This window comes from Parasteatoda tepidariorum, chromosome X2, assembly GCF_043381705.1.
Source record: "Parasteatoda tepidariorum isolate YZ-2023 chromosome X2, CAS_Ptep_4.0, whole genome shotgun sequence".
Lineage (NCBI taxonomy): Eukaryota > Metazoa > Arthropoda > Arachnida > Araneae > Theridiidae > Parasteatoda > Parasteatoda tepidariorum.
In genome coordinates, this window is record NC_092215.1 from 58,948,243 (window position 1) to 58,974,912 (window position 26,670).

The 26,670-nt window shown below is 30.3% G+C and overlaps 1 protein-coding gene across 1 annotated transcript in view; it reads left to right on the forward strand.

The window, feature by feature from the left end:
* Window positions 1–9,445: 9,445 nt before the first annotated feature.
* LOC107449504 (tenectin) overlaps window positions 9,446–26,670 on the forward strand; it is a 148,877-nt gene continuing 131,652 nt past the window's right edge. Inside the window, exon 1 of the mRNA XM_071188061.1 lies at window positions 9,446–9,789. Coding sequence (XP_071044162.1) covers window positions 9,446–9,789 — 344 coding nt within the window. The remainder of the gene's footprint in view (window positions 9,790–26,670) is intronic.

Genomic DNA, 26,670 nt, shown 5'->3' on the forward strand with positions numbered 1-26,670 from the left:
AAAAGTTTAAACAATAGAAAATATCCTTGAGATAGAATCATAAGGTAGCATTTTATTCTTAATTGATGCACTTAAAGAATGATGTTTCTAAATCACAAAAAAGAAAAAGAAAAGAAATAAATAAAAAAATGAAAAATAAAGCTGAGATGTGATTGAATGATCTTATTTCAATCTAATTTACCTATACAACGTTAATTTAATTTGCCACGTTTTCGTCGATGGATGCAGCAACTAAGTGACTATATTTGAGTGATTATGGTGAGGTACAATCAATTTGCTAACCTTAAATGTCGCTTGAGAGCAGATTAAAACGCCAAGAAAGCGAACGTTGTTAAGGGACTACGTCAATAAGAAGCTGGGGATTCTATTGAAAAGACACTCAAATTCAATTCACTCACTTAGTTTTTCAACTAAAGTGCTGCTGTACCAAGCATTTTTGAAGAAAAAAAACTTAAATTTCTTATAGAATTTTGTCTTATAACTATACAGCATGTTGCTTTTAAATTTCGTAAATTTCAAGAAATAATTCTTTGTTTTAAGAAGACTCTATTTTCGCCATCTTGGATTTTAAGTTAAATTTTTGATTTTCATTTTCTTAATAAAAAGCACTTGATGGCATAGTATTATTCAGAGCTACTGTACCTCTCATAAAAAGGTAGGGATTAAAGGGGTTGTACAGTGCACAAAGAAAAAAAAACGGACCACAATGAATAACTTTTGATCAAATGATTGGATCTTCCCGTTCTAGGACTCAATCTTAATGGCTCGAGGAGGTGACTGCAACTTTGTTAATTAATAAGTGCAGAAGATATTTTAAGTTACGAAAGCAGACACAAAAACGCACTTTCTCTGAATATACATACCTTTTTTTTGACAGATTCGGATTTCTGACCCACAAAATATAAAAGGGGGGTAGCCGTTATCTGGAAAATATGGTAGTTTGGTCAGGAGAACGTTCCAAAGTTCGGACCCCTTAATGTTAATTTCACTTTTTACGCATTTCACTATATCTCGGTCCCGCAGTGGACTGATCGTTAAGACACGGTTCCCAGCAGATCACCGAAGTCAAGCATCACTGGCTGCGGTCAGTGTACGGGTGGGTGACCACTTGGATCAGCCTGCGTAGGGACCGAGGGTGTGCGGTATTGGTCCTCGTTAAACTGTNTAAAATAAAATAAAATAAAATAAAATAAAATAAAATAAAATAAAATAAAATAAAATAAAATAAAATAAAATAAAATAAAATAAAATAAAATAAAATAAAATAAAATAAAATAAAATAAAATAAAATAAAATAAAATAAAATAAAATAAAATAAAATAAAATAAAATAAAATAAAATAAAATAAAATAAAATAAAATAAAATAAAATAAAATAAAATAAAATAAAATAAAATAAAATAAAATAAAATAAAATAAAATAAAATAAAATAAAATAAAATAAAATAAAATAAAATAAAATAAAATAAAATAAAATAAAATAAAATAAAATAAAATAAAATAAAATAAAATAAAATAAAATAAAATAAAATAAAATAAAATAAAATAAAATAAAATAAAATAAAATAAAATAAAATAAAATAAAATAAAATAAAATAAAATAAAATAAAATAAAATAAAATAAAATAAAATAAAATAAAATAAAATAAAATAAAATAAAATAAAATAAAATAAAATAAAATAAAATAAAATAAAATAAAATAAAATAAAATAAAATAAAATAAAATAAAATAAAATAAAATAAAATAAAATAAAATAAAATAAAATAAAATAAAATAAAATAAAATAAAATAAAATAAAATAAAATAAAATAAAATAAAATAAAATAAAATAAAATAAAATAAAATAAAATAAAATAAAATAAAATAAAATAAAATAAAATAAAATAAAATAAAATAAAATAAAATAAAATAAAATAAAATAAAATAAAATAAAATAAAATAAAATAAAATAAAATAAAATAAAATAAAATAAAATAAAATAAAATAAAATAAAATAAAATAAAATAAAATAAAATAAAATAAAATAAAATAAAATAAAATAAAATAAAATAAAATAAAATAAAATAAAATAAAATAAAATAAAATAAAATAAAATAAAATAAAATAAAATAAAATAAAATAAAATAAAATAAAATAAAATAAAATAAAATAAAATAAAATAAAATAAAATAAAATAAAATAAAATAAAATAAAATAAAATAAAATAAAATAAAATAAAATAAAATAAAATAAAATAAAATAAAATAAAATAAAATAAAATAAAATAAAATAAAATAAAATAAAATAAAATAAAATAAAATAAAATAAAATAAAATAAAATAAAATAAAATAAAATAAAATAAAATAAAATAAAATAAAATAAAATAAAATAAAATAAAATAAAATAAAATAAAATAAAATAAAATAAAATAAAATAAAATAAAATAAAATAAAATAAAATAAAATAAAATAAAATAAAATAAAATAAAATAAAATAAAATAAAATAAAATAAAATAAAATAAAATAAAATAAAATAAAATAAAATAAAATAAAATAAAATAAAATAAAATAAAATAAAATAAAATAAAATAAAATAAAATAAAATAAAATAAAATAAAATAAAATAAAATAAAATAAAATAAAATAAAATAAAATAAAATAAAATAAAATAAAATAAAATAAAATAAAATAAAATAAAATAAAATAAAATAAAATAAAATAAAATAAAATAAAATAAAATAAAATAAAATAAAATAAAATAAAATAAAATAAAATAAAATAAAATAAAATAAAATAAAATAAAATAAAATAAAATAAAATAAAATAAAATAAAATAAAATAAAATAAAATAAAATAAAATAAAATAAAATAAAATAAAATAAAATAAAATAAAATAAAATAAAATAAAATAAAATAAAATAAAATAAAATAAAATAAAATAAAATAAAATAAAATAAAATAAAATAAAATAAAATAAAATAAAATAAAATAAAATAAAATAAAATAAAATAAAATAAAATAAAATAAAATAAAATAAAATAAAATAAAATAAAATAAAATAAAATAAAATAAAATAAAATAAAATAAAATAAAATAAAATAAAATAAAATAAAATAAAATAAAATAAAATAAAATAAAATAAAATAAAATAAAATAAAATAAAATAAAATAAAATAAAATAAAATAAAATAAAATAAAATAAAATAAAATAAAATAAAATAAAATAAAATAAAATAAAATAAAATAAAATAAAATAAAATAAAATAAAATAAAATAAAATAAAATAAAATAAAATAAAATAAAATAAAATAAAATAAAATAAAATAAAATAAAATAAAATAAAATAAAATAAAATAAAATAAAATAAAATAAAATAAAATAAAATAAAATAAAATAAAATAAAATAAAATAAAATAAAATTTAGTAAATATTCATTATTTTTATTCCTTTATTTAATAATGGCAAAGTATAGAATTTTTTGCATCGTTTTAAAGAATGAAATTTTTCTTGAAAAAATACAAAATTTGAGCAAAATTGGCTGAATCGTTCCTGAGAAATTGGATTTTAATAATCAGAATTTTTTTGAAATTTAATTTCTCAGGAACTATTCAATCGATTTTGCTCAAATTTTGTATTTTTTCATGTAAAATTATATATTTTTATATGATGCAAAATATTATGCATCTTACAATTCAAAATTTAATAAAATTATAAAAAATAATAAATATTTACTAACAGTTATTTTTTGCGTGGAGTTATGTTTGGATAAATGAATTTTATAATTGCGTGCAAAATTTTTTCAATTCGTTAAAAAATTTCTCGAGATATAGCGAAATAAGCAAAAAGTAAAATTAACATTAAGGGGTCAAAACTTTAGAGTGCTCTCCTGACCGAACTATTGGGACCCTATTTTCCAGATTGCGGCTACCCCCTGCATTTTGGGGGTCAAAAATCCGAATCCGTCGAAATAAACGTATCCCCCCGAGCCCCTTAGAGTTTGAAACAGGCAATAACAGGTACTTCGCTCGGCAAATACCCACGGTGGAACAAGGCCCACAGTCTATTCCCTGTGTTAAACTCTTAAACGGTTCACCATTTAACATCAATTTTGCAATTTTACCCGCTCTGCACCTCAACGCAGTTCGGGGGTGAACGTCTTCGGACGGCGAACGCAGACGGAGGGGGCGGTGAACGGAAGACTGCATTTAAACTTTTGCGCCGGTTGGCTTTGATTTTAGAATTCTATGTATAAGAGGCGACTTTCTTTCATTTGAAGCACGTTGATTTTAGACTGTATTTTAAGAATGTCGAATAGTGAAGTCGAGGTGGAAGAGTTCCCTGAGAATTTCTAGGATTCGTTTGAAGAGAGCCAAAGAGAATAGGTGAGCTCAAGGTCTTTCTATGTGAAAAATTTACCAGATTTATGGAAAAAAATATTGGCAGAAAGATCGGGCCAGTCGAGTCAGTCCAACTTTGATCAATCATGTTTGAGTACAGTGACATCATAAACAAACAAAACGAACTGCTAGCCTACACCAAGGGTCTCCAGCATGAGGCTGAACAAGCACTACAGGCTGTTTTGAAGAGTAATAGTAAAAAGAAAAAAAGCTACCACATACGCAGAAGTGCTAAAAAGAAATGGCCCAGCTGGAGCCTCAAGGGTGAAACCAGACTTTTGTGTACGTCCAACCAAACCAAAGAATGAGAGCGTCCAAGGAGATCCAATCGAATTGGTAAACGAGAACTTTGAACCAACCGAACTCAAGATAGGGATCAAGAGGATTAGAAAGACAAGAGATGGCGGAGCACTCTTAAATATGGAAAAGAAAAGCGACACTCAGAAAATAATCGAAGAATTTGAACGATCCGATCTGAGTAGAGATTTTAAATGCCAAGAGCTAAAGAGATGGAAGCCAAGAATAATAATTTACGCAATAGAGGAGACATATGAAAAAGAGGAACTCATTTCCAAATTAAAAGAGGCAAATAAAGAATTTATGGAAGCAGAGATCGAGGCTTAATTCTCGATTAAGAGTAAAAGAGGCGTTCACTGGGTCCTGAGGCTTGACCCTCATTCCTGTACCAAAATCTGAATATTTGAGGCCCTTACGATGTTACAAATGCAATAGGTTCGACCATATGGCGAAGTACTCTCAGTACGAAGAAACGTGCAACAACTGCAGGTCGAGTGGGCACACGAAGAACGAATGCAAGAGTAAAAGCAACTGCATTAACTGCATTGACGCGAACACGAGGTACCTTCTGTGACTAAAAACTACTCACAGCGTTCAACAACAAAGTTGCCCCTAGCTCCAGTGGGCAAAGGGAATGATCCAAAAAAGAACAAGATATCGATCCTGAGACGCCGAACTGTTCCGGAACTGTAAGCCTTAGGTCATCCATCCTTCGACTCCTGTAACACCTCAACACTGAAATTGTTTTACGAGCATTTGCTCGGTTTATTGTGATTGAAATTGATTTTACTGTTTTTTCTGTTTTTAAACAAGCATGAAGTTTTGCTGCCCTTCGGGTCGGAGGGACCTTGGTGATCCCGGTGGGTGATTGCTCCACTGCTGTCGATCCAGGCTGGTACCGAGACTCAACGTCGCCGCATTCACTCCGGCCGCTTTACTCACAGGACTCTTCCTGACCTCCTTTGCCAGCGGATGTGACTTGTGGTGCTCTAATCGGGCGTAACTCGGGGCCTTGTGCCTTTGGGTCCACCTTCTGCTTAGCCTCAAAATGCTTTGCGGGTTCTTTCGTGACGGCGAGGCATCATGATACTTGGCGTATGGGCCCTATGGCCTGGGTCGCTCTAATCCAACTCTTTAACTTCAAATATCGAATCATGAACAAATATTCTATGATTTATACTTATCACAATTTTTTATAAAGTTAAGAAAATACTATTTTTGCATAAAAATAGTTTTATTTTAATATTAAAAGTAATTCTTTTTTAAAAACAAACATCCTCAATATACGACAAACTAATTTAAAATAATTAAGATTTTAGTCTTTTTAAAGTTATATTAGGTTAGCACTTAAACCTTGAAGGTAGTCGTGCTTCATTTCTTAAAATTTAAATTTAAAAAAACTTCAATTATCAAAATTTGAAAAAAATAGTTCTTCTAAAAAGAGCCTTGATTGCTTTTTATTAATTATAATCTTTTATTTGAAACATTAAACAGCTGGTAACAAAAAGTACCTGAATATCTTTTTGAACAAAACCATTTAAATTATTTTCTTTTCCAAAAAAACTTAATCATAAATTATTTTAATGTAATGAAAACAAATATTTTTTAATAGATTTGACAATCAGTTGTTATAAAAATGGAGGCAAGTTTTCTGGTTCATGAAGTTTATTCTAAAATCCCATGAAATATTTGAAGAGAGACGATTTAAATGGAATTCCTTAGAGGTCATGGCAACAATAGGTTTCTTAATTAAAAGTTTAATTTTTTGATGATGAATGGGAATTTTATTTTCCCATTATATCAGTTTTCCAAGAAATAATTTTCTCAAAAATAAAGGTGATCGTTTAAAGTGATTCTCATGAATTTCGTTGATAAATAAAAGGCTATGACCCGTGACAGATTTCTTAAATCTAAGTAATTGTTTTTAAAAATAAAACTTAAGATGTTTGTAGAATTTTGCTTCAAGAATATTTTTCCTCTGAAGGTGTGATGAGAAAATAAAATTGATTTAAATAAAAAAAAATCTGATTGTTTTAAAAATAGTTTTTATCGTTTTTTCGATTATATTTTGGCAAATTCCATATCGAATAAAAAAAATAAAACATACAAAACTGTAATGACTCCTCATCTTTTTTGCCTAGCAATTTATCCTTAGCACCTTAATTATCTTTCTAAATAGTTTAGTCAAGTTGATTATTACACATTATGAATAAAATGTGTTTTTTGTTCTGAAGAGCAAGTAAAAAAAATACGATTATTAAATAATTGTATATTGCATATTGATTACAAAATAATAGCTTTAGAATTGCAGGTACATTACGTAAATTGATTGTATATCATATTAGTTCTTTATTTATTAAGAATTTTTTAATAGATTTTCTAATAGCATAAATCGTTTTTCAAACTGAAATTTCTAACGAATTAAGTTTTTTCTTTCTAAATTATTCTATAAATTTCAAAAAGAGTTCTGAAAAGATATTTTTACAGTATTTGAGATATTTATTTCGTAAATGTCAATAAGATATATCACTCGAGGTAAAACTTTTCAGAGTATTATTGGAAAAATTTGACTCCAAAAGAATTCCATTTGGTCCAAAAGGAATGAATATGTAAATGTGTTGACAAAGAGAAAGTATGTTTTTGTGTCTGATTTCGTAACTTCCAGTCTTATCCAGTAAATATCTTATAAAGTCCAGTAAATATCTTATATACCAACTAATTAGATATTTAAAGTTACCTCTTAAACCAGTAAGACTGCGTGATCTGATCATTAGAGCAATAGCTATCTCACACACACACACACACACACACACACACACACACACACACACACACACACACACACACACACACACACACACACACACACACACACACACACACACACACACACACACACACACACACACACACACACACACACACACACACACACACACACACACACACACACACACACACACACACACACACACACACACACACACACACACACACACACACACACACACACACACACACACACACACACACACACACACACACACACACACACACACACACACACACACACACACACACACACACACACACACACACACACACACACACACACACACACACACACACACACACACACACACACACACACACACACACACACACACACACACACACACACACACACACACACACACACACACACACACACACACACACACACACACACACACACACACACACACACACACACACACACACACACACACACACACACACACACACACACACACACACACACACACACACACACACACACACACACACACACACACACACACACACACACACACACACACACACACACACACACACACACACACACACACACACACACACACACACACACACACACACACACACACACACACACACACACACACACACACACACACACACACACACACACACACACACACACACACACACACACACACACACACACACACACACACACANTCCGCAGAGGATCAAAATTGTGATGGCATGTCTTCGGATCATCCTCCGGGATGTTTCCCAGACCGTCGCCAATAGCCCATTGTGCAGCTCTAGTGCGACGTAAATTAACAACAACAACAACTATTTTATTTGTTGTAATTTTTGTAAAAATTTTTTTTGAGTGCTCCTCACACTATTGTATTAATATATTTTGCTTTGGCTTTATTGATACAATATCAGAAAGCACTCTGTTTTGCGGATATAATCGTGTGAGCTGATGAATAGATTATATCTTCTTTTTTTCCGGTTTTTTTTTAAATAAAATTTCATCCTTTTTTTTTTTTTAAACTGTTGTTTGTTATTTTTTTACTTATTATTCCCCCCCCCCTTTTTTTTCATATGTCTATAATTTTTCTTTGTTTTATCTTCATTTTGAACTTATATATATATATATATACACTCCTCAAAAGTGAAATTGCAACACCAAGAAATAATACACGTAGCGTCATGCAAATTTCAGGAGCGATAGTAGTGAGATGGATATGCAAATGATTAAATTTACGCACGCATCTGATCACGTGGTACGCATATTCGAGCTATAAAGGCCAAACCTTTCCCTTCTCATAAACGGCATCTGAGGTTTTGCGTAGCATTTGCGACTTTCGAAAAAGCGTAGAAAATGCCTCTGAGACGTCGGCGAGCTCAATACCATCAGTTAACGACCGGGGAACGTGACCGTATTATCGAACTCCATGAACTTGGTTTGTCGTTGCGCGCAATAGCAACTCGTGTTGGGCACGACGTGAGTACCATCCAACGTTGAGCCACACGATGGATTCAGGAAGGTCTACGTGCACGCCGAAGAGGAAGTGGTGCGCACAGGTGCACGTCAGAGCGTACAGATCGGCGTATTCGCCAGTTGACTATTCGAGACCCTTTCTCCACGGCACGTGCCATCCGAAGCCGGTTGCCTTCAGGAGGAGGTGGATCTGTGTTCACCCAAACCATTCGCAACAGATTGCATGAAGTACAGTTACGTGCACGGGTACCAGCAACAGGGTACCGTTGACTGTTTTACACAGGGCTAGACGCCTGGCGTGGTGTCATCGTCATCGTACCTGGACCATCCAATGGCATCGGGTATTGTTAGCGGATGAATCTCGTTTCTGTTTGTGGAGAAATGACGGCCGTCGACAGGTATGGCGGAGACCCGGAAAACGCTACGAACCAGCCCATTACGCTGAGTGTCACAACGGTCCTACACCGGGCATCATGGTTTGGGGTGGCATAATGTTTGATCGCAGAACGCCCCTGGTACACATTCACGGCAGTTTGACATCGGACCGCTACGTCACACAAGTTGTGTATCCCGTTGTTCTGCCCTTGTTGCATGGAGCACCCAACACGGTATTCCAGCAAGACAATGCCAGGCCGCATGTCGCACGACGAACTCTTAACAGCCTGACTGGATTTGACATCCTTCCCTGGCCGGCAGCCTCTCCAGATCTGAATCCCATAGAACACCTCAGGAATCTCATTGGATGTGGCATGAACAGAGGACCAATGGCGCAAACCATCGATGATCTGCGCACAGCAGTGGATGTGGCTTGGCAAAGGTTACCTCAGGCAACCATCAATGGAGTCATTGATAGCATGCCTCGCCGGATTTAGGCCTGTATAGCTGCCCGAGGTGGCCACATTAGATATTGAATAAATTGCTTTATAATGATTTTACTAGTCTGTTTTTTTAATCATTTGCATATCCATCTCACTACTATCGCTCCTGAAATTTGTGTGACGCTACGTGCGTTATTTCTTGGTGTTGCAATTTCACTTTTGAGGAGTGTATATAACATAGAAAATAATAAAGATTAAGGAAAAGAGTAATTTAGTGAAAGAGTAAAAGAGTAAAATTCAATAAATTATGAACTCAACGAATTCAAATAAACTTACACTAGCCGAAATATTTCAAGAATGATTTTAAATATTTTCGTAATTAGATTGCCATATTACAAAATATGAAAACAGAAGCGCAATTAGAGTTAGAAGCGTAATTAGAGGGCTCTTTTATGGCGCAATCTTACTGCAGTACTGAAGAGCGTTTGATTTACTAGTTACCTTGGATTATCCTGAAAATGGAAGTGCGTAAGGTAATAATACTGGATAACTTAAGGTTAATGATTAAAAAGGTTGATATTTAATTATACATCTTTAATGATTATAGAAAAGTAACATCTATTTAAAAAAAAGGGAAATATGATTTGCCCGCTTAGTACAGATTTTTAGCAATGGATTAGCCCGAATTGGATTTGCACATGGTAAAAATATAAATTTACGAAAAAGTTATTATTAAATTTATTAATAATAACATGAAATTTACTCAAAGATTTTATATAGAACTTAATTACATTAGTTTGGTATCCATTACTTTTTTTTTAAATCAAATTTTGAAAGAGTTTGCCTATATGTTTTTTGGTAAAATAAACATCACAACATATTTTTTTAATTTTATTCATTTGATTAAATATGGTGTTTAAATTATTTTATTAGAACCATTGGAATTCCAAGTAATTAGTTTATTTATATTAAAATTAAAATAATTTCTTTTATCGTATAAATCAGCAAAGCAGATATTTTCTTCTTTTTAAATATCCAAATCCAAAAAATTAAAATTAATATTATCATCGAACGAAGCAAGGTTATTTCTTCTGGGTAAATATTATTTAACAAAATTGTACAATCTTGAAGATTAAAAATGATTAAATCATCTAAAAGAAAAAAAAATTAATATTAAGATTATAATCTTTTTCAAATTACTGTAAAAATAAGTTAGTCAAGAGAGAGAGAGAAAAAAATTAGATCCTTGTGATATTCCATCGATTTGAATAAAAATATGTTTTCCATTGTAAAGATAATTATTAAAAAGACAAAAATTAATAATTTCCCAATAATCAAAATTGCAATTAAGGATATTTTTAAAATCATAGTAATAACTCAAAAAAACATCTTTTAGTTTAGAAAGAGGAATGCTATTGAAAAGATTCTGGAAATCAAAAGTCGCAATGGAATTAATTTTATTTAATTTAATAAATTCAAAAATCGTTTGCTTATTAGTGATAATCCAAGAAGAACCTTCTTTAATAATATTGTTAATAATTTTATTTAAGTAGTTAGAGAAAATGTTGCCCGGTTTAGTTCGTTAGGTAATGGGCACTGGAGAGTGCCGGACACTGGAAATTCTTCATGTGTTGAAGAGAATAGAGGAAATATTGTGGTATCAACACTAGGACTCAACTCCATTCTACCGGTCATGAGATTGACAGATAATCCCACTTGGCTACAATGCGTACGCAGTTGCAAAGGACTAAGTAGTTTCATTAGGTGGCTCTAGTTGGTGCGATAAAACTCTGGTTGTTTAACCATATTAGGTGAAAGCAGTTAATAAGCAGTTTTTATCAAATGTAACAGTTTGATTACCATTTTATTTATGGCTATTTAACTGTTTTGATTAAATATGGTAAAATAACCATTCAATAAATTGTTATTTAACCATTTTTTCCGAGAAATATACAACAGTGCAAGACACAAAAAATGATTGTCGCAGTTATGAGAATCGCTGAGTAAAAAAGGAAAGGGGCAGAGTTCACAGTATTAACTGTTATACTAGTTTTAATGATAACTTTTTTTTAAATTAATTTTCTAAGGGAGAGAATGACTCTCTTCTTGGCTGAGCCTGAGTCAACTGCGGCCGTCAGCTGTTCCACCATCACAAACTTCACAGCCCAGATAACATCTTTTTACTTATGCAACAGGTTTATATTGCCAATACATGCAGACAAACATAAATCCTTAACGGAACAATGCCGCCATATAAGTGAAATGACACATTTACTGCTGCGTATTTGGTGGCAAAATCTTTCTCTTTTACTTTTACCATTCTTATTGTTGTCATATTCTCATTTATTTTAATTAAAAATAATTATAAAATTATATCGTCTCAGTTAGAATATAAAAAGGTATATGTGCTATCTTAATTTGCATTATAGGTGCCCTTTTTGCCTCTAAAAAGGATTCATACCATGTTATTGCTTGAATGTTAAGGGGTTTTGGTAGAGATCGGATAATGGACAATTACCGCATCTCTCTTAAAATTTTATATTTACAGTCCTAACTTATTTGAAATTCTCTCCAGAATCCAAAAATCTCATTGTTTTTCCCCACAAATGTTTATTTAATTATTAAGCATTTAAATTGCCCAAAAAAGCCTCCGTGAATGATGCAATCAAAAACGGTCCCTGGTAGGTTATGACGTCGCTATTCTGAATGTGTCCGTTTTATTTCAATCAGGGCAAAATATTTCAATGTTCTTTTGCTTTTGATATCGCTCTTATCTTATGATGGTTCCTTGTATTATAGTTACAAATTTTGTGAATTAGACTTCTACTTTTTAAAGTGTATGCAAAATGGAAGAAAGGTTTTAAAAATACCAGACTGTTTATTTATCACTAAAGTAGTCGAAGAAATATTTATGAAGCTCTTCATAGCGAATCAACATTTCTTTTTGGTTAAAATCAGAGGTGTGACAGTTTATAGAAAATAATATTTTATTCCATAGATTTTCGTGTAAAGTGATGTTCAATTAGAGCCTAATTATTTAAGTAAAATCAGTGGCAGATTTGATAGAAATGGTATGCATTTAGATATCGGGTTTACGTTAATGATTTAAACATTTGGTATTGCTTTAAAACGAATCAGTGTTTCTATAAATTTAGTCCATTGAAAAATATTTATGCACTTATGTTCAAGAATTCAGGTGATGTATTTTAATTTCGCCTCATAATTTCAGCGAATCTCTAATAGTTTTACTTTTACTGCAGTTGAAAGATTTTTCTCAATATAAATATTTGCTTAAGAAGTTTCTTTTTTTATACTATGTATAAAATAATTATGTACACAGTAAGGCTCATATCTATTCGAAATATTATTTTTTAAGTATAGATATAAATTATTTTTATTTTCACAGTTTACTTCCTCTTTCTGCAATATAGCATTTACAAAGTATTAAAAATTAATAATAGATTAAAAATTTACAATGGAATTTATACCTCACTTGCGTAAGTACGTATAAGTCAGACTCTTTTTTTTTTCTATGCAAAATTTAACTTTACAGTTATGAATTCTATCGACTTGCGTGTGATCTCATTTGATTCAGCGTAAAAATTACATCAGAAACGAGTAAGCTTTTTTCCCCAACCCCTCTGTAAATTCTAGGTAAAGACTGTACCTCATTTTGGGGCAGACTGTAAACTTCTAGTTCTCTTATTGGGCCTGATTCATCTTTTTTAAAACAATTTACAGCTTTTTCATAGTTGCTTCTGTATTCAACTGCATAGGTACGATACTCAAAGTTTGGGGCTTTATTACATAAAAAATGAATAAGTTACCATAACCCTGTTCATTGATTTCGTTTCTACCAGACTTAATGCTTTTTTACAGCAAATTTCAAGTTTATTCTCTCTCAGCAAAGAACGCTAACGACCTTGAAAGATGTGCAAAAAATTCAGTTACTTGCTATTTTAAGGTCGTGCCAAAAACAGAACTTTTTAAAAATTTCATTTCTCAGGAATTATTAAATTTTATTTCAATGTCGTTCAAATTTTGTATTTTGCCATGTAAAATTTCATGATGTAAAAAATTTGCTAATCAATTTTTTTTTTACTATTATTAAATAAAATAATAAATATTTACAAAAAAGTTTTTTTTTGTTGTTGCATGAAGCGGATAAACGGATTTTATAATTGTGTGCAAAAAGTATTCAATTTGCTTAAAAATTTCTCGAGATACCACGAAATACGCAAAAAGTAAAGATTAATATTGAGGGATCCAAACTTTGGACATCTCTCCAGACAAGACTATTTGGACCATATCTACAGGATTGCGGCTACCCCCTGTATTTTTTTAGAGGGGGGGGGGGGTCAGAAATCTGAATCCATCGAAAAAAAGGTATGTTTATTCACAGAAAGCACGTTTTTGTGTAATTGATTTCATAACTTAAAAAAACGTCTGACCTAAATGGCTATCATATTTAAGGTCACCCCCTTGAGCCATTAAGATTGAGTCATAGAACCCGAAGATCCGATCATTAGATCAAAAGTTATTCAGGATAATCTGGTTTTATTTTTTGTTTTTTTTAGCACATTGCACCACACATACTTTGATTTTTTTTAGAATTACTCATTAGAATATTTAGAATTTTTATGAATTACTCATTACTCTTTTGATTTTTTTTTGAAAATTACTCATTTGCCCATCATACATTAAACAATATACCTTTGTCATTCACTGTCGGTATAATTATATTCAGCAGTCAAAGTCTAAAAAAAAAAAATCTTTATTTCGAAGAGTATTGAATCGTCTTTAACCTTCGAGGCAAATGTCCACTGTAAGTATTAATGTCTTAATGGCTAGTATGGAAGTTGTAGAACACAAAGTAATGGCTTTTGCGTGATTCACAAAAAGTACTGCTGCAAGTAGTTGATGTATGTTTCTCAAAATTCTCGTTCGGTCAGTTATAGGGATAACATAACAAAAAGAGGTTAAGTAAAAAAGAATTTGGCTCTCTGAAACGGATTGACTGAAATCGAAACAGATAGTTTACCAGAATAAAAGATGTATTCAATTTTTATGAATTGTTATAGGATGTATTAGTTCACACATTTTTTACTAAGAAATTCAATTTCAATTAATAAATAATTTCGTTTATTTATTGTACTATTAAGGTTTTATTTGAGATAAAATTATTGACACTGATTGTGATATCTACAAATTAAGGTGCCTAAAATGACTGTAGTTTCCTGCTATCAATGAATAGTTAATAATCCATGGATAGTTTTATGATTACACTTATATTGGGGATAAATTACTGATGAAGGCATTGTTATATAATGAGAAATCTCACTTTTGGTGTTCTTATATACTTCTTAATACTAAAATAAATATGAGGCTTGACAAAATTGTAATTGTATATTACCAAAAAAGTTTTAAAAATTATTGTATATTACCACATGCGATGATCGCAAAATATGTAGAATGAATAAGGCAGTTTCGGCTTGCAATGTGACTGCTTTGTCCAATGTGCCTAAAATGCGAAAGTTGTATTTAATTTTTATATAGAAAATGTAAAACTGTCGCCTTCATAAAATGACTAATTGTAATTTCGCAATATAATACTTATATTTTAGGGCACTGTACCCATGTCCATAAGTTCGTGGGTTCGATCACAGTCAGGCCGAAGAATCCCCGCTTAGTAAATAGTGACTGATGCACGTTAAATCTGTCGAATGGCAAAGTCCTCCTTGTTCTCATAACAAATCAGTACTTCTGGGGGTACTGATCCAGGAGTTTTCTTGTCTTCTGGATTGGCTCAATATTACAAGGCTATGGAGTTGAACATTAGTAGTCGTAAACCCCAAAAAATTGGGTCGGCTGTGCAACGACGGTTATAAAACAAAAAATATAAAATAGTACTTACATTTGACCCACGATGAATGAGGTGAACCGGGTTCGAATCCCAGCGATGGCTGGTCGATACGAATTCCTCATCCGGCTTGCACCGACCACAGTGCTGCCGTGAAATATCCTCAGTGGTTGACGGATCATGGGTTAGAGTCACCTTGCTGACAGGCTAACCCTGGGAGGGAACTCGTGGTTTTCCTCTCCATGTAACGCAAATGCGGGTTGGTTCCGTCAAAAAGTCTTCCACGAAAGCAAATTTCTCCCAATACTTGATCTGGAAGTTCGCTTATTCTGGATTGGGTTCAAAATTACAAGGCTACGTAGTTGAACATTAGTAGTTGTAAACCCGAAAATTGGGTCCGCTGTTCAACGACGGTTATAAAATAAAAAATAATGCTTACATTTAGTACCATCAAAATTTTAAAGATATGATATTCTTACTACTTCTTCCTTTAGTAGTAAAAAGTTAATTTAGTACTAGTTCATAGTAGTAGTAAAAATATTTTAATGATATTTTTACTACTACTTCATTCGCAGTCACATCCTTACTTGCAATTTTTTCAGACATAACTTTTGTGAAATTTAAGTGATATTTATAGTGAAAAATTATCTTATGTAGTCATAATTTTTTTTTTTTTAACGTATCCTCTATTTTTTCATAATATGCCTTTAAATTTAAATACACGATTGCGAAATTAAGGGGTAATTAGGGTAATTAGCCTAATCGACCATAATGGAAAATTAAACATTTTATTTAAGGTATAAGTCTCATATTTTGTGATACAATTGTAATACAAATAATACAACTGTAATGCCAATTTTGTAATAAAATAATACAATTTTCTAAAATAGATAAAGGAGAAAAACTAAAAAAGATTAATTTCGATATTTTGGAATTATCAAGGTAAATATGGGTAATAACACTATTTGACAGTAGTGCGATGTAAGACGAATCATTTGTGAGGAGTTTGTCAATTAAATCTCACAAGAAGTAAGCTTCATGTAAACAAATCACCATCTTGACAATTTCTTGAAATTGCAAAATTATACGATATTGAACTTCTAATAATGATCCAAAAGCATTTGTTACTCGTTTAAAACGTGCCCTACCATCATTTCACACAAGCATTTAGTTAAATAGTTCAAATATACACTAATCATTCACCAAATTTACGGAGATCTGAAAATCGCAACATTCTTCACCAGTGAGCTGCAGAGTGGTGTAAGATTTAGCAGTTATTAGTGTTAAGATTTAAGTTCACCCTTTGAAGTGTATAAGAACGTCTGATTCTGTGTTAACTTGAAATAACTTAATTCTCACAATTTTTAAAGTTTCTCAACACCAAATTCGTCAAGGTGTTACACCATAGTTTTTACAGTGTACGTAAACAGGAGTCTCGCGAGAAACCTCAGAAATAATAACAGGCTTATGTGTAAAGCAGCTGTTTTTCTCGGAGAATTAAAGAAGACTTTACCAGTAGTGGTATCCGAGATGTTGGCCTGCCTGATTTTAATATTTAAAAAAAATTACGTTTTCTTGATTTAAGATTTGTCTACTATTCTTTGAGTTTATATTTTGTGGTGAAAAAGATTGTTTTGACCTCCTTTGATGAATAGAAATATTGAAATAACTTTACCACCAATTTTTACTTCTCGTTATAAATCAAAGTGACGTTTTAAATTACCATCAGTAACTAAACAGTTAATATGGTTTTTATTTACGTGATAACAAGCGTCTGAAAATGATTGAGCGAGAATTTCATATACTTTTTTCATTGTTTCAATGTTGAAATCTGTGTTCGGAGCTGATTTTAGACGGACAAATTTTTAGAAGATGAAATAATTCAAAGAAAATTAAATGAACTACTCCATAAAGAACTTTATCGATGCCAGTAAATTAAACTACTATGTTAAAACTGTGAGTAATGTCTGAAAGTAATGTACATCAAAGTTGACGTGCTTTGGATGTCGTCAGTAGATTGTTTACGAGTGTCTTGAATTTGTTGTTGTCTTTCAACTAAACATCTACAGAAATAAAAGTTGACCGTTTAAATAAAACATATCTATGTTTTTAGTGGCGGAATGAGCATGCTTTTATTTCAATTTTTAAATCTCTGTGAACTGTATTAACTAACTTATTTTAATTTTTTTTTATTACCAATGGAAGTATTAACTAACTTTATAATGTATAATTTCTATCAACTTCTATTCTGTTAAGTCTAGTTCGAATTCATCGTATTATAACTCTCTGTGCTTCACGCATATTTGATTTACTAAAAAATTTTATTTTATGAATTAGTGAATATATACATTAGAAATTATTGAGTTTTATTTTATATTGTATCGTAAAAGTACCTTCAATAACACTAATTTTCTTATTTTTAGAATCGTCTATGAACAGCCGACGCAATTTCTGGGTTTACGACTACTAATGTTCAACTCCGTAGCTTTGCAATTTTGAACCCAATCCAGAAGACAAGGGAACTCATGGATCAAGTATTGGGAGAAATTTGCCTTCATGGAGGACTTTGGATGGAACTAACCCGCATTTGCGTAACATGGAGAGGAAGACCACGAGAATCTCACACGGTTGGCCTGACAGCAAAGGGACTCTAACCCATGATCCGTCTACCACTGAGGATATTTCACGTCAGCACTGTGGTGGGTGCAAGCCCGATGCGGATTCGTATCGACCAGCCATTGCTGGGATTCGAACCCGATTCACTTCATTGGAAGGCGAACGCTCTATCCTATGAGTCATCGCTCAACACTAATATGTATCGACTGTAAATATAAATATTTGTCTTACTGAATACCACTACTTTAGACCTAGTTGTGTAAAAAAAGTTTTAATACGCTCTTCCTTAGTTTTACACCACTCTTATGTAATGCGGTTAACAACCATTTTTGGTGTTAAGATACACTGAATTTTTTTACAGTGAATACTTTCATACCGATACATGATCAAGGTATTTATATATTTCTTGGTAAAGTTAGGAATCATTAAAAAAATTGTTTAAAGAAAAGGAGTTTTTTTTAACTTTTTTTTTTATAAATTCTGTGGAGTATTTTTTTTTTTGAAAATGCCCATCCGGATATTTTTTTTCTACGCCTACGTACTTGCCGAAAGTGTTGCTCATTTAAAGTCACCCAGTGGGCACCTGTGAACCTAATTCACCGAGGCGAGCAGCATAATCCACGCCACACTGCCACTGATAACCGTTCATAGGGTGGGCCACATTCACACATCACACAAAAGAGAGCAATACACAGAGAGAAACATCCATGCCCTAAGCTTGAATCGATCCCGCAACCATTGGCTTCATAGTCAGGCACACTGACCGCTCGGCCACCTGGCCGGCACCCACCCGGATATTGACATTCGTCATTCAGTTATAAGAAGGGCAGATTTGTTGACCAACTTTTCAGGGGAACCATATTAGATGGGCCAACGTTATTCTCACAGTTAGAAGGACAAATAGTGCAGAGAAGAGAAGAAAAGAACATCCATACCGAGAATCATCGGAAATTCAAAAAAAAAATATAATCTATATATAGTAATAATAAGAAAATAGATTAACATTACTATTAGGCCCCTTTGCTCACGAAATAATTCGTCTCTAAAGAAGCGGCTTGGCCTCTTGTTTACATAAATTGAAATAATAAATGTTGAAAAGTTAAAATTATATGCTAACATAAAAGCAAAAAAGATATGAATTTATGTATATACAGAGAGCATAAGTAACCTTCAAAACTCTTCCTAGTGTCCTGACTCACTTTTTTTATAAAGGAAAATATTAAGAGAGATAATTTAAAATATTTTATTATATTTACCATGCTACAAAAAAAGAAAACAATATTTTTGCATTTTTAATAAAAAGAACGTTTTTACGTTAACACTGTGCCTTTTAAATTACACACGATACGGAAGACCGCCTCCAGTTTCGAACTTCAGTTTGGAGCAACACCTTGACATAATGGTCATCTGGCTGCTTAACGAGAATCAAGCTCCTCTGTCATCTTCGGAGGTCAGCATAGGGCACACTATGGATTCATATTATGCCTCTTTGTGCACTCCCTAATTCGTCTATAATAATTGCACTCGGTTTGATAATTTAGTACTTTATATTTATATATCTGATTTAGTTTCAAAATTATAGGTAAATATTAAGAGAAGGCATAGGCAATTATGTATATTTGGAACCAGGGCTATATAATATTATAACAAGAATAATGATTTTACAATTAGGTCTTTTTGGTGCCCGAAAAATTCGTCTATAATTTTGTTGTTTAACCTCTTGTATACTTATATTGGGATAGTAATTGGGGAAATTATAGGTTAATATAAAACCAAAATATAGGTCTTTATGTATAAACAGAGAACACACACATAAAAAAAAAAACTGACTGACAATATAATGAGGCCCCCTTCTGCACGAAATAATTCATCTGTAAATTAGCGGCTTGGCTTGTAGTTTACTTAGATTGAAATAATAAACATGGAAAAGTTCAAAATTATTTGTTAATATAAAAGAAAAATATAGGTATTTATATATACAGAGAGCAAAATTACTTACAGAATTTTTTCATAGTTGCCCGATACTTCCTTTGGAGAATATTGAGAGAGATTATTTAAAATATTTTATTACCTTTGCTAAAATTACCATTTCATGAAAAAATTAATAAAAAGAAAATTTTCGATGCTAATAATAAGCCTTTTTAAACTACACATGATACCGCCACGGGATTCGAACTCATATGAATAACTGTTTAGAGCTTTACACAACACGACGTGATCATTTTCACCTGGCTGCTTAATAAGAATCAAGCCTTCTCGTGTTTTTCTCTGGTTAGCATAGAATGCAAAAATGAACTATATTATGCATCATTATGCAGCCAATAATTCGTCTATAATATTTCCATTTGGTGTGATAGTTTAGTACTGTATGTCTGACCAAGTTCCAAGATTATAGGCTAATATTAAGACAAGATATAGGCTATTATGCATGTTTAGAACCGGAGCTATATTCTATTATAAAGGAAATATTAATCCCTTAGTGCCTGAACAAATTCGTCTATAATTTTGCTGTTTAGCCTTATTTTTATTTACATTGAGAGAGTAGTTGGGGCAAAGTTGGAAAATTATAGGTCAATTCAAAATCAAATTATAGGTTTTTATGTATATATACATAAAGACCTATAGTTTGATTTTGAATTGACAAAAGAATCGCCCATACAGAAAACACGCATATAAGAAGAAAAAAAAATAGATTAACAGTACAATTAGGCACCTTTGTGTACGAAATAATTCGTCTTTAAGTTAGCGACTTGACCTGTCATTTACTCATATTAAAATAAAAAATGTATTTATAAATTATATATTGATATAAAAGCAAAATATAGGTATATGCAGAGAAAAAAATAATCTTCAAATCTTTTTCATGGACACTTTCTTTATAATGAAGAATATTGTTTTAAATTATCACTCTATAGATATCTAACTAGATTTTTAATTCCATATTTTATGAAAAAGAAGTTTTTTTAATTCTAATATTGAGCTTTCTAATTCACACACGATAAAAGAGCAGTTAGGCGCTTTATACAACACACGAACCATGATCACCTGACTGCTTAACGAGAATCAAGCTTCTCAATCGTATGTTAGCATAGGAAGCACAAAGGAAGCTTATTGCGTCTCATTGTGCAACCCTTAATTTGTTTATAATATTTCCGCATGGTGTGATAGTTTAGCACCTTATGCCTAAACAAGTTTCAAAATTATAGCTTAATATTAAGAGAAGATATAGGCTATTACATATATTTAGAACTGGCGCTATATTCTAATATGAACAGAGTATTGACTTTTAAAATTAGGTCCCTCTGTGCCCGGACGAATTCGACTGTTAAATTTTCTTCTATTATAAAAAGAATGTTGACTTTTCAAATAAGTCCTTTTGTGCCTGAACTAATTCGCATATAATTTTAATTTTGATATTAGGAAAATGTTTTCGAATATTTTTCAGCAGAGATCTTAAAAAATATTTTAAACTGTTGAGTATCTTTCTCTCAATTATTAGATTGAATGAGTTTCTTGAATTTTGCTTCAAAATGTTCCTTCAAAATAATCAAGAATTGATTTAATTCTAAGAAAAGATATTTTCCTTTTTAGCAAACAATTTTGTGAAAATGCTTTGAAAAGAAAATTTTAATTTTAATCTAAAATATTTTATTCGAAATGAAATTTGATATTCAATGTGCATCAAGAAATTGAGGCTTTGACTGATGCATTTCAAACAGAACGGTCCATTATGAATGTTCCTGAAAATTATGAATTGAATATTTTTATTCTTTAAGATCTTTAGTGCTTGTTTCTCTTTTATTTAAATCTTCTTTTCTTTCTAATTATTAAAATTTCGATAAGAGAATTGCTATTAAACATCATGCAGCAATTATGAACGGTCATTCACATTTCAAAAGCTATCTCTCAGTATCATTCATCCCTTTAAATCTTTTCAGAATTATATTGGAAAAATATCATAATTTTTTATCCAATTTCATTGTTTTTTTTCGCACTTCGCTATATTTATCAATTCATATTAATTTCATTTTATTGCGTTCAAAATATGTTACAAGAATAGTTTTCGCTGCAAATGTGCAGCTGTGAATATTTTTTAAACTATTTTTTTAACTTCCTCACCATCCGTTAAATCAAGCACATCCTTTAATTCTAATAATAGCTATTCTTTATATTTTAAAACTCGTATCAATTTTTAACTTAACCGCGGAAAATAAAGTTTTGTATCAAATTTTTTTCTAAAAACCAACTATATTATTTTAAACAATAATAAAATTATATTACAGGCTTGAACTATATGATATCATCTTTACAACAATTTCTAGATTATATAAACTGTGGAGTAATATTACTGCAAATTTGATATTGTAAATTCCAGAAAATTGTGTGAAGGAACATTAAATTTCAAGTAAACACTAAATCAAGTTTTCATATGCCATTTAAAAGGTTCAAATGAATCTAAACCCTTATAATGAAAAAGTTTGCACCAAGCTCAGATGTCTACCATGCGAGAATTATTTTTTCTTTCGAAAACACGAATGTTGGTGCACTTCTGTCATCGTCACTAGATTGTTTACAATCTAGAACGTGTGTTTGTTGTTGGCGTGTGTTTGCTGTTGCCTTTCATACTACTATACATCTGTAGAAGCAAAAGTTTTAGCTTGAAAATAAATCAAAAGTTTTCAAATGAATGGAATGAAATCGGATAGGCATGTTACATCTGCGACTTTTAGTGTGTAAGGGAGGCATTTTCTAGATAGTAAGTGATTTTGTAGTCTCTATCTATTCGAAAGATGGGGAAGCTACAGAATTCTTACATTAACGAAAAGGAATAAGTTAACCGTTCTCTTTTCGAAAAAGACGGAAAAGGTTTATTTTTCACTGTTTGAAAGCCAAAATATCCCAAAAAAGAAAAAAAAATCGTTTTACAAGGAGATTTATTGAGAATATCGCAATATTGAGGAGAGAAACATAAAATATTTTGATGGAGGGAGTTATTGTTGTACCGGATGTCATTGTATCGATTGTATTTTGAATTGAGGGTAACTAGTTCTATGTACATTCATACAGTTTCTATTATCATATTTAGACGTTTGTGAGGATTAAAATATAAGGCCTATATAAAAAATGGCTAGGAAGAAATTGTGAAATTTTAGACTTTCGAAAACTGAAATTAGTGGTTCGACAGAAAAAGTGGGTGGATAAAAGAAACTCGAAAAGAAGTTGTATTCAATAAGACTTAATGAAAAGAATCTTTAAAAACAAATCTATTAGAAAGCAGCATTAGATGGCGATTAAAGAGGCGCCTTCAAGTCCTTGCAAGGTCTTCTTTGCTCTTGACCTTCAGTTTTACCTCTCACATATTTCCGGAATTTTGACAATTAACACTACTTTTAGCCAATGTTTTAAGGAAGTCTATTGAACAAAAGATTATTGCACCCTAGCGTGTCTTGACAGTCAACGACCTTCTTTTTATGTCTAAACACAATTATTACTTTACATCAGCAATACATCTTCTTACTTATAGTATTCCAACCAAAGATATCACTTGTATTTTATTGCAAAATTTAAAAAAGATGTAATTTCAAAAACATTTCTCCAGAATTTGTGAAAGCCACTGATTGATCAAAAATAAGTAGTTATTTTCTTTAAAAATATATATATTTTTTAAAACTACTGTATCGCAAGTTATGTATTAAATTACGGTCTTGTATTAAACTACGGTTTACGTATTAAATTACGGTCTGTAGGGAATACTGAGAATGAAATTATTATTTTTTCCCCTTAAAGTGATATTATAACAAAAATCAGACAATAAGTATTATGTTTAACAAAGTATTGTGGAAATTTCATGCCAATCGGTTATTTTTGTGGTGAAAAAGTTAAATTATCGTTGGTAACTAAAACTCTGATGTTTCGAAATGTTTGTTTACTGTATAAATAGGAACACACAGCTTGACGCAAGACCAGAAATCTTTCAACGTTCTTTAAACATTACAGAACCATATTTAAATCTGTTTTTCTATCACGTTTCATCGATCGCACTTTGTCGGAGATTCGTCTGAAAGAACAGTGTAACGAATGTTCTATAAAACACAAAAACGATAATTCCATTTCGATAAATTATTGCTCTTATTTTAATATTACTTCAAAAAATTAAAATTTTTTTTTGTTTTAGTAAAAATTAATTTTTATAAATTTTAAAATGCGTTTTCGATTCTCAACACTAATCAAAAGAAGCAGTGAACTATGTTCAGATTGTCATGGTATGAGATGAATTCTTGTACCTTAAATTACAATGATTATATAAAAGATGTAAAAAGAATAAATATGTCTAGTGAAGGAAATTTCAAAGTAACACAGAAAATGTGCAGTTTTTTCCCCGAAATTCCTAAAATTATAAAATATTTGTCTGGACTTTTTTCGAAGTGATCAAAATAATAATAATAATAATAATGTGGTATTTATGACAGGATTCCAGGGGTGTGATACATTAGTAGTAAAAGAAGGCACTTTTAAATCCATCTTCCTGACATCACACGAGTTTCAAAATTGAAGATCGGCATCCCGACTCTGGGCAGAGAGAAAAGTTTTATCAAAATCATTTACTTTCAAAATTCATGAAAACGAAACGGTATATTCAAAGAAACACTAATAAGTGTTTCTTAGGACTGAGGAGACTAAGATCGAATCTTCTCAGACACAAAACAAAGTTAAAACTCTATAAGATTCTCATACTTCCTGTGCTGCTTAATGGAAGTGAAACTTGGACCCTTAATTCAGATATGCAGTTGACACTGGACACCTTCGAAAGAAAGATCCGCAGAGCCATCTTTCGCGCAAGAAGCAAGGAAAGAAAAATTGAAAGCAAGGAATAGAAGATTTCTTTCCCAAACGTGGCCCAATACTAGTTTTATTAAAACAGAGCCCAAATATTGCGCAAGGATCAATTCTGTTAATGATCTTGATGACCGTTTATAACGATAAACAAATCATTTGGCGGTTGACCTTATTAGGAGATTTTCAAGTGAACATGTTTACTGAAGTCATAGCGATATGGATGGAAAAAAAGAGTCGGAAACTTGTGAATAAACTATTGGATCTGTCATATAAACAACTATATGATATATCATCATCAACAAATTAAAAATTATCTTTTTACTTTGACACACATCGATTATTTTGATAACACTAAAGTATGGATGAACGACGGTGTTATCATCGACAGCAAGTTAATTTTTCATTTGTGAGTACTGTTAAGTAGATGAAACAAAAGAGATAAAGTGACTAAAGTGCTAAATTAGGCCCTCTAAACCTTACTTTCTACACCTGTTTTAAACCAGTTCTGATTTTGCTCAGATCTGATTGGATGTCTCAGCCACAATGCAATCTTATACATTAATCATGACTCGTAAAACATTGGTCAGTGCATCAGAGAGCATCTTTATATCTCTCCAGTCGAATTTATAAAATCATCTTCCGGTTAAAAAGTTTTGACCTTGAATTCCAAAATAAATTCCAGTCGCTTCCCTAATATTTGAATCATATCTGCATTTATTTAGGTGCTTAACAATCACCAGTCCCCTGTACAACGATGCTTAACATGACTCTTTCCATCATTGATAATTAATTTAACATTAACAATGAATTTGTTTTCCCCACTTGATGCATTTTTTTAATCCGGAATAATTAGTACTCTCTCTTGACTTATTATTTCTGTTTGATTTTTAATTTATACCTCATTTTAAATATATTTTTCACAAGACAAGAAAATTTGTACATTTTTTTTCCAAGTGATCACTTTTTCTCAATACGGAGACACTTCATATGGTCATCCTTTCAACTCGAATTTTTTCATCTATATCTTGCTTTGTTAATGAATTTCCCTATATATTTGTTTTTAGGTATCGATGATCACTCTTCTCCCTCATATTTTTTAAGTAAATATTTCTTTATGGCATAATAATTCTTCTTTACAGCATAGTAAATGTTTCTTTATGGCATAAGTAATAGTACGGCACGTCTTTGTTTTGGGTATTCATATATGTTTTACCCTAAGTTTAATAAAACACTGCTTCTGTAAATAGAATATCTGTATATTTACTCCTATCTTTGTATATCTGTATATTTACTAAGTCCTATCGAAACTAGTGTTAAGGAAAATCAAGGCTTATTAGTGTACTGGGTTCGAATCCCAGCTATGGTTGGTATATACAAATCCGAAATCCGGCTTGCATCGACCACAGTGCTGACGTGAAATATTCTCAGTGGTAAACGGATCATGGGTCAGAGTCCCTTTGTAGTAAGGCTTACTGTGGGAGGTTCTCGCGGTCTTCCTCTCCATGTAACGTAAATGCGGGTTAATTCCATCAAAAAGTCCTCCGAGAAGGAAAATTTCTCCCTATAC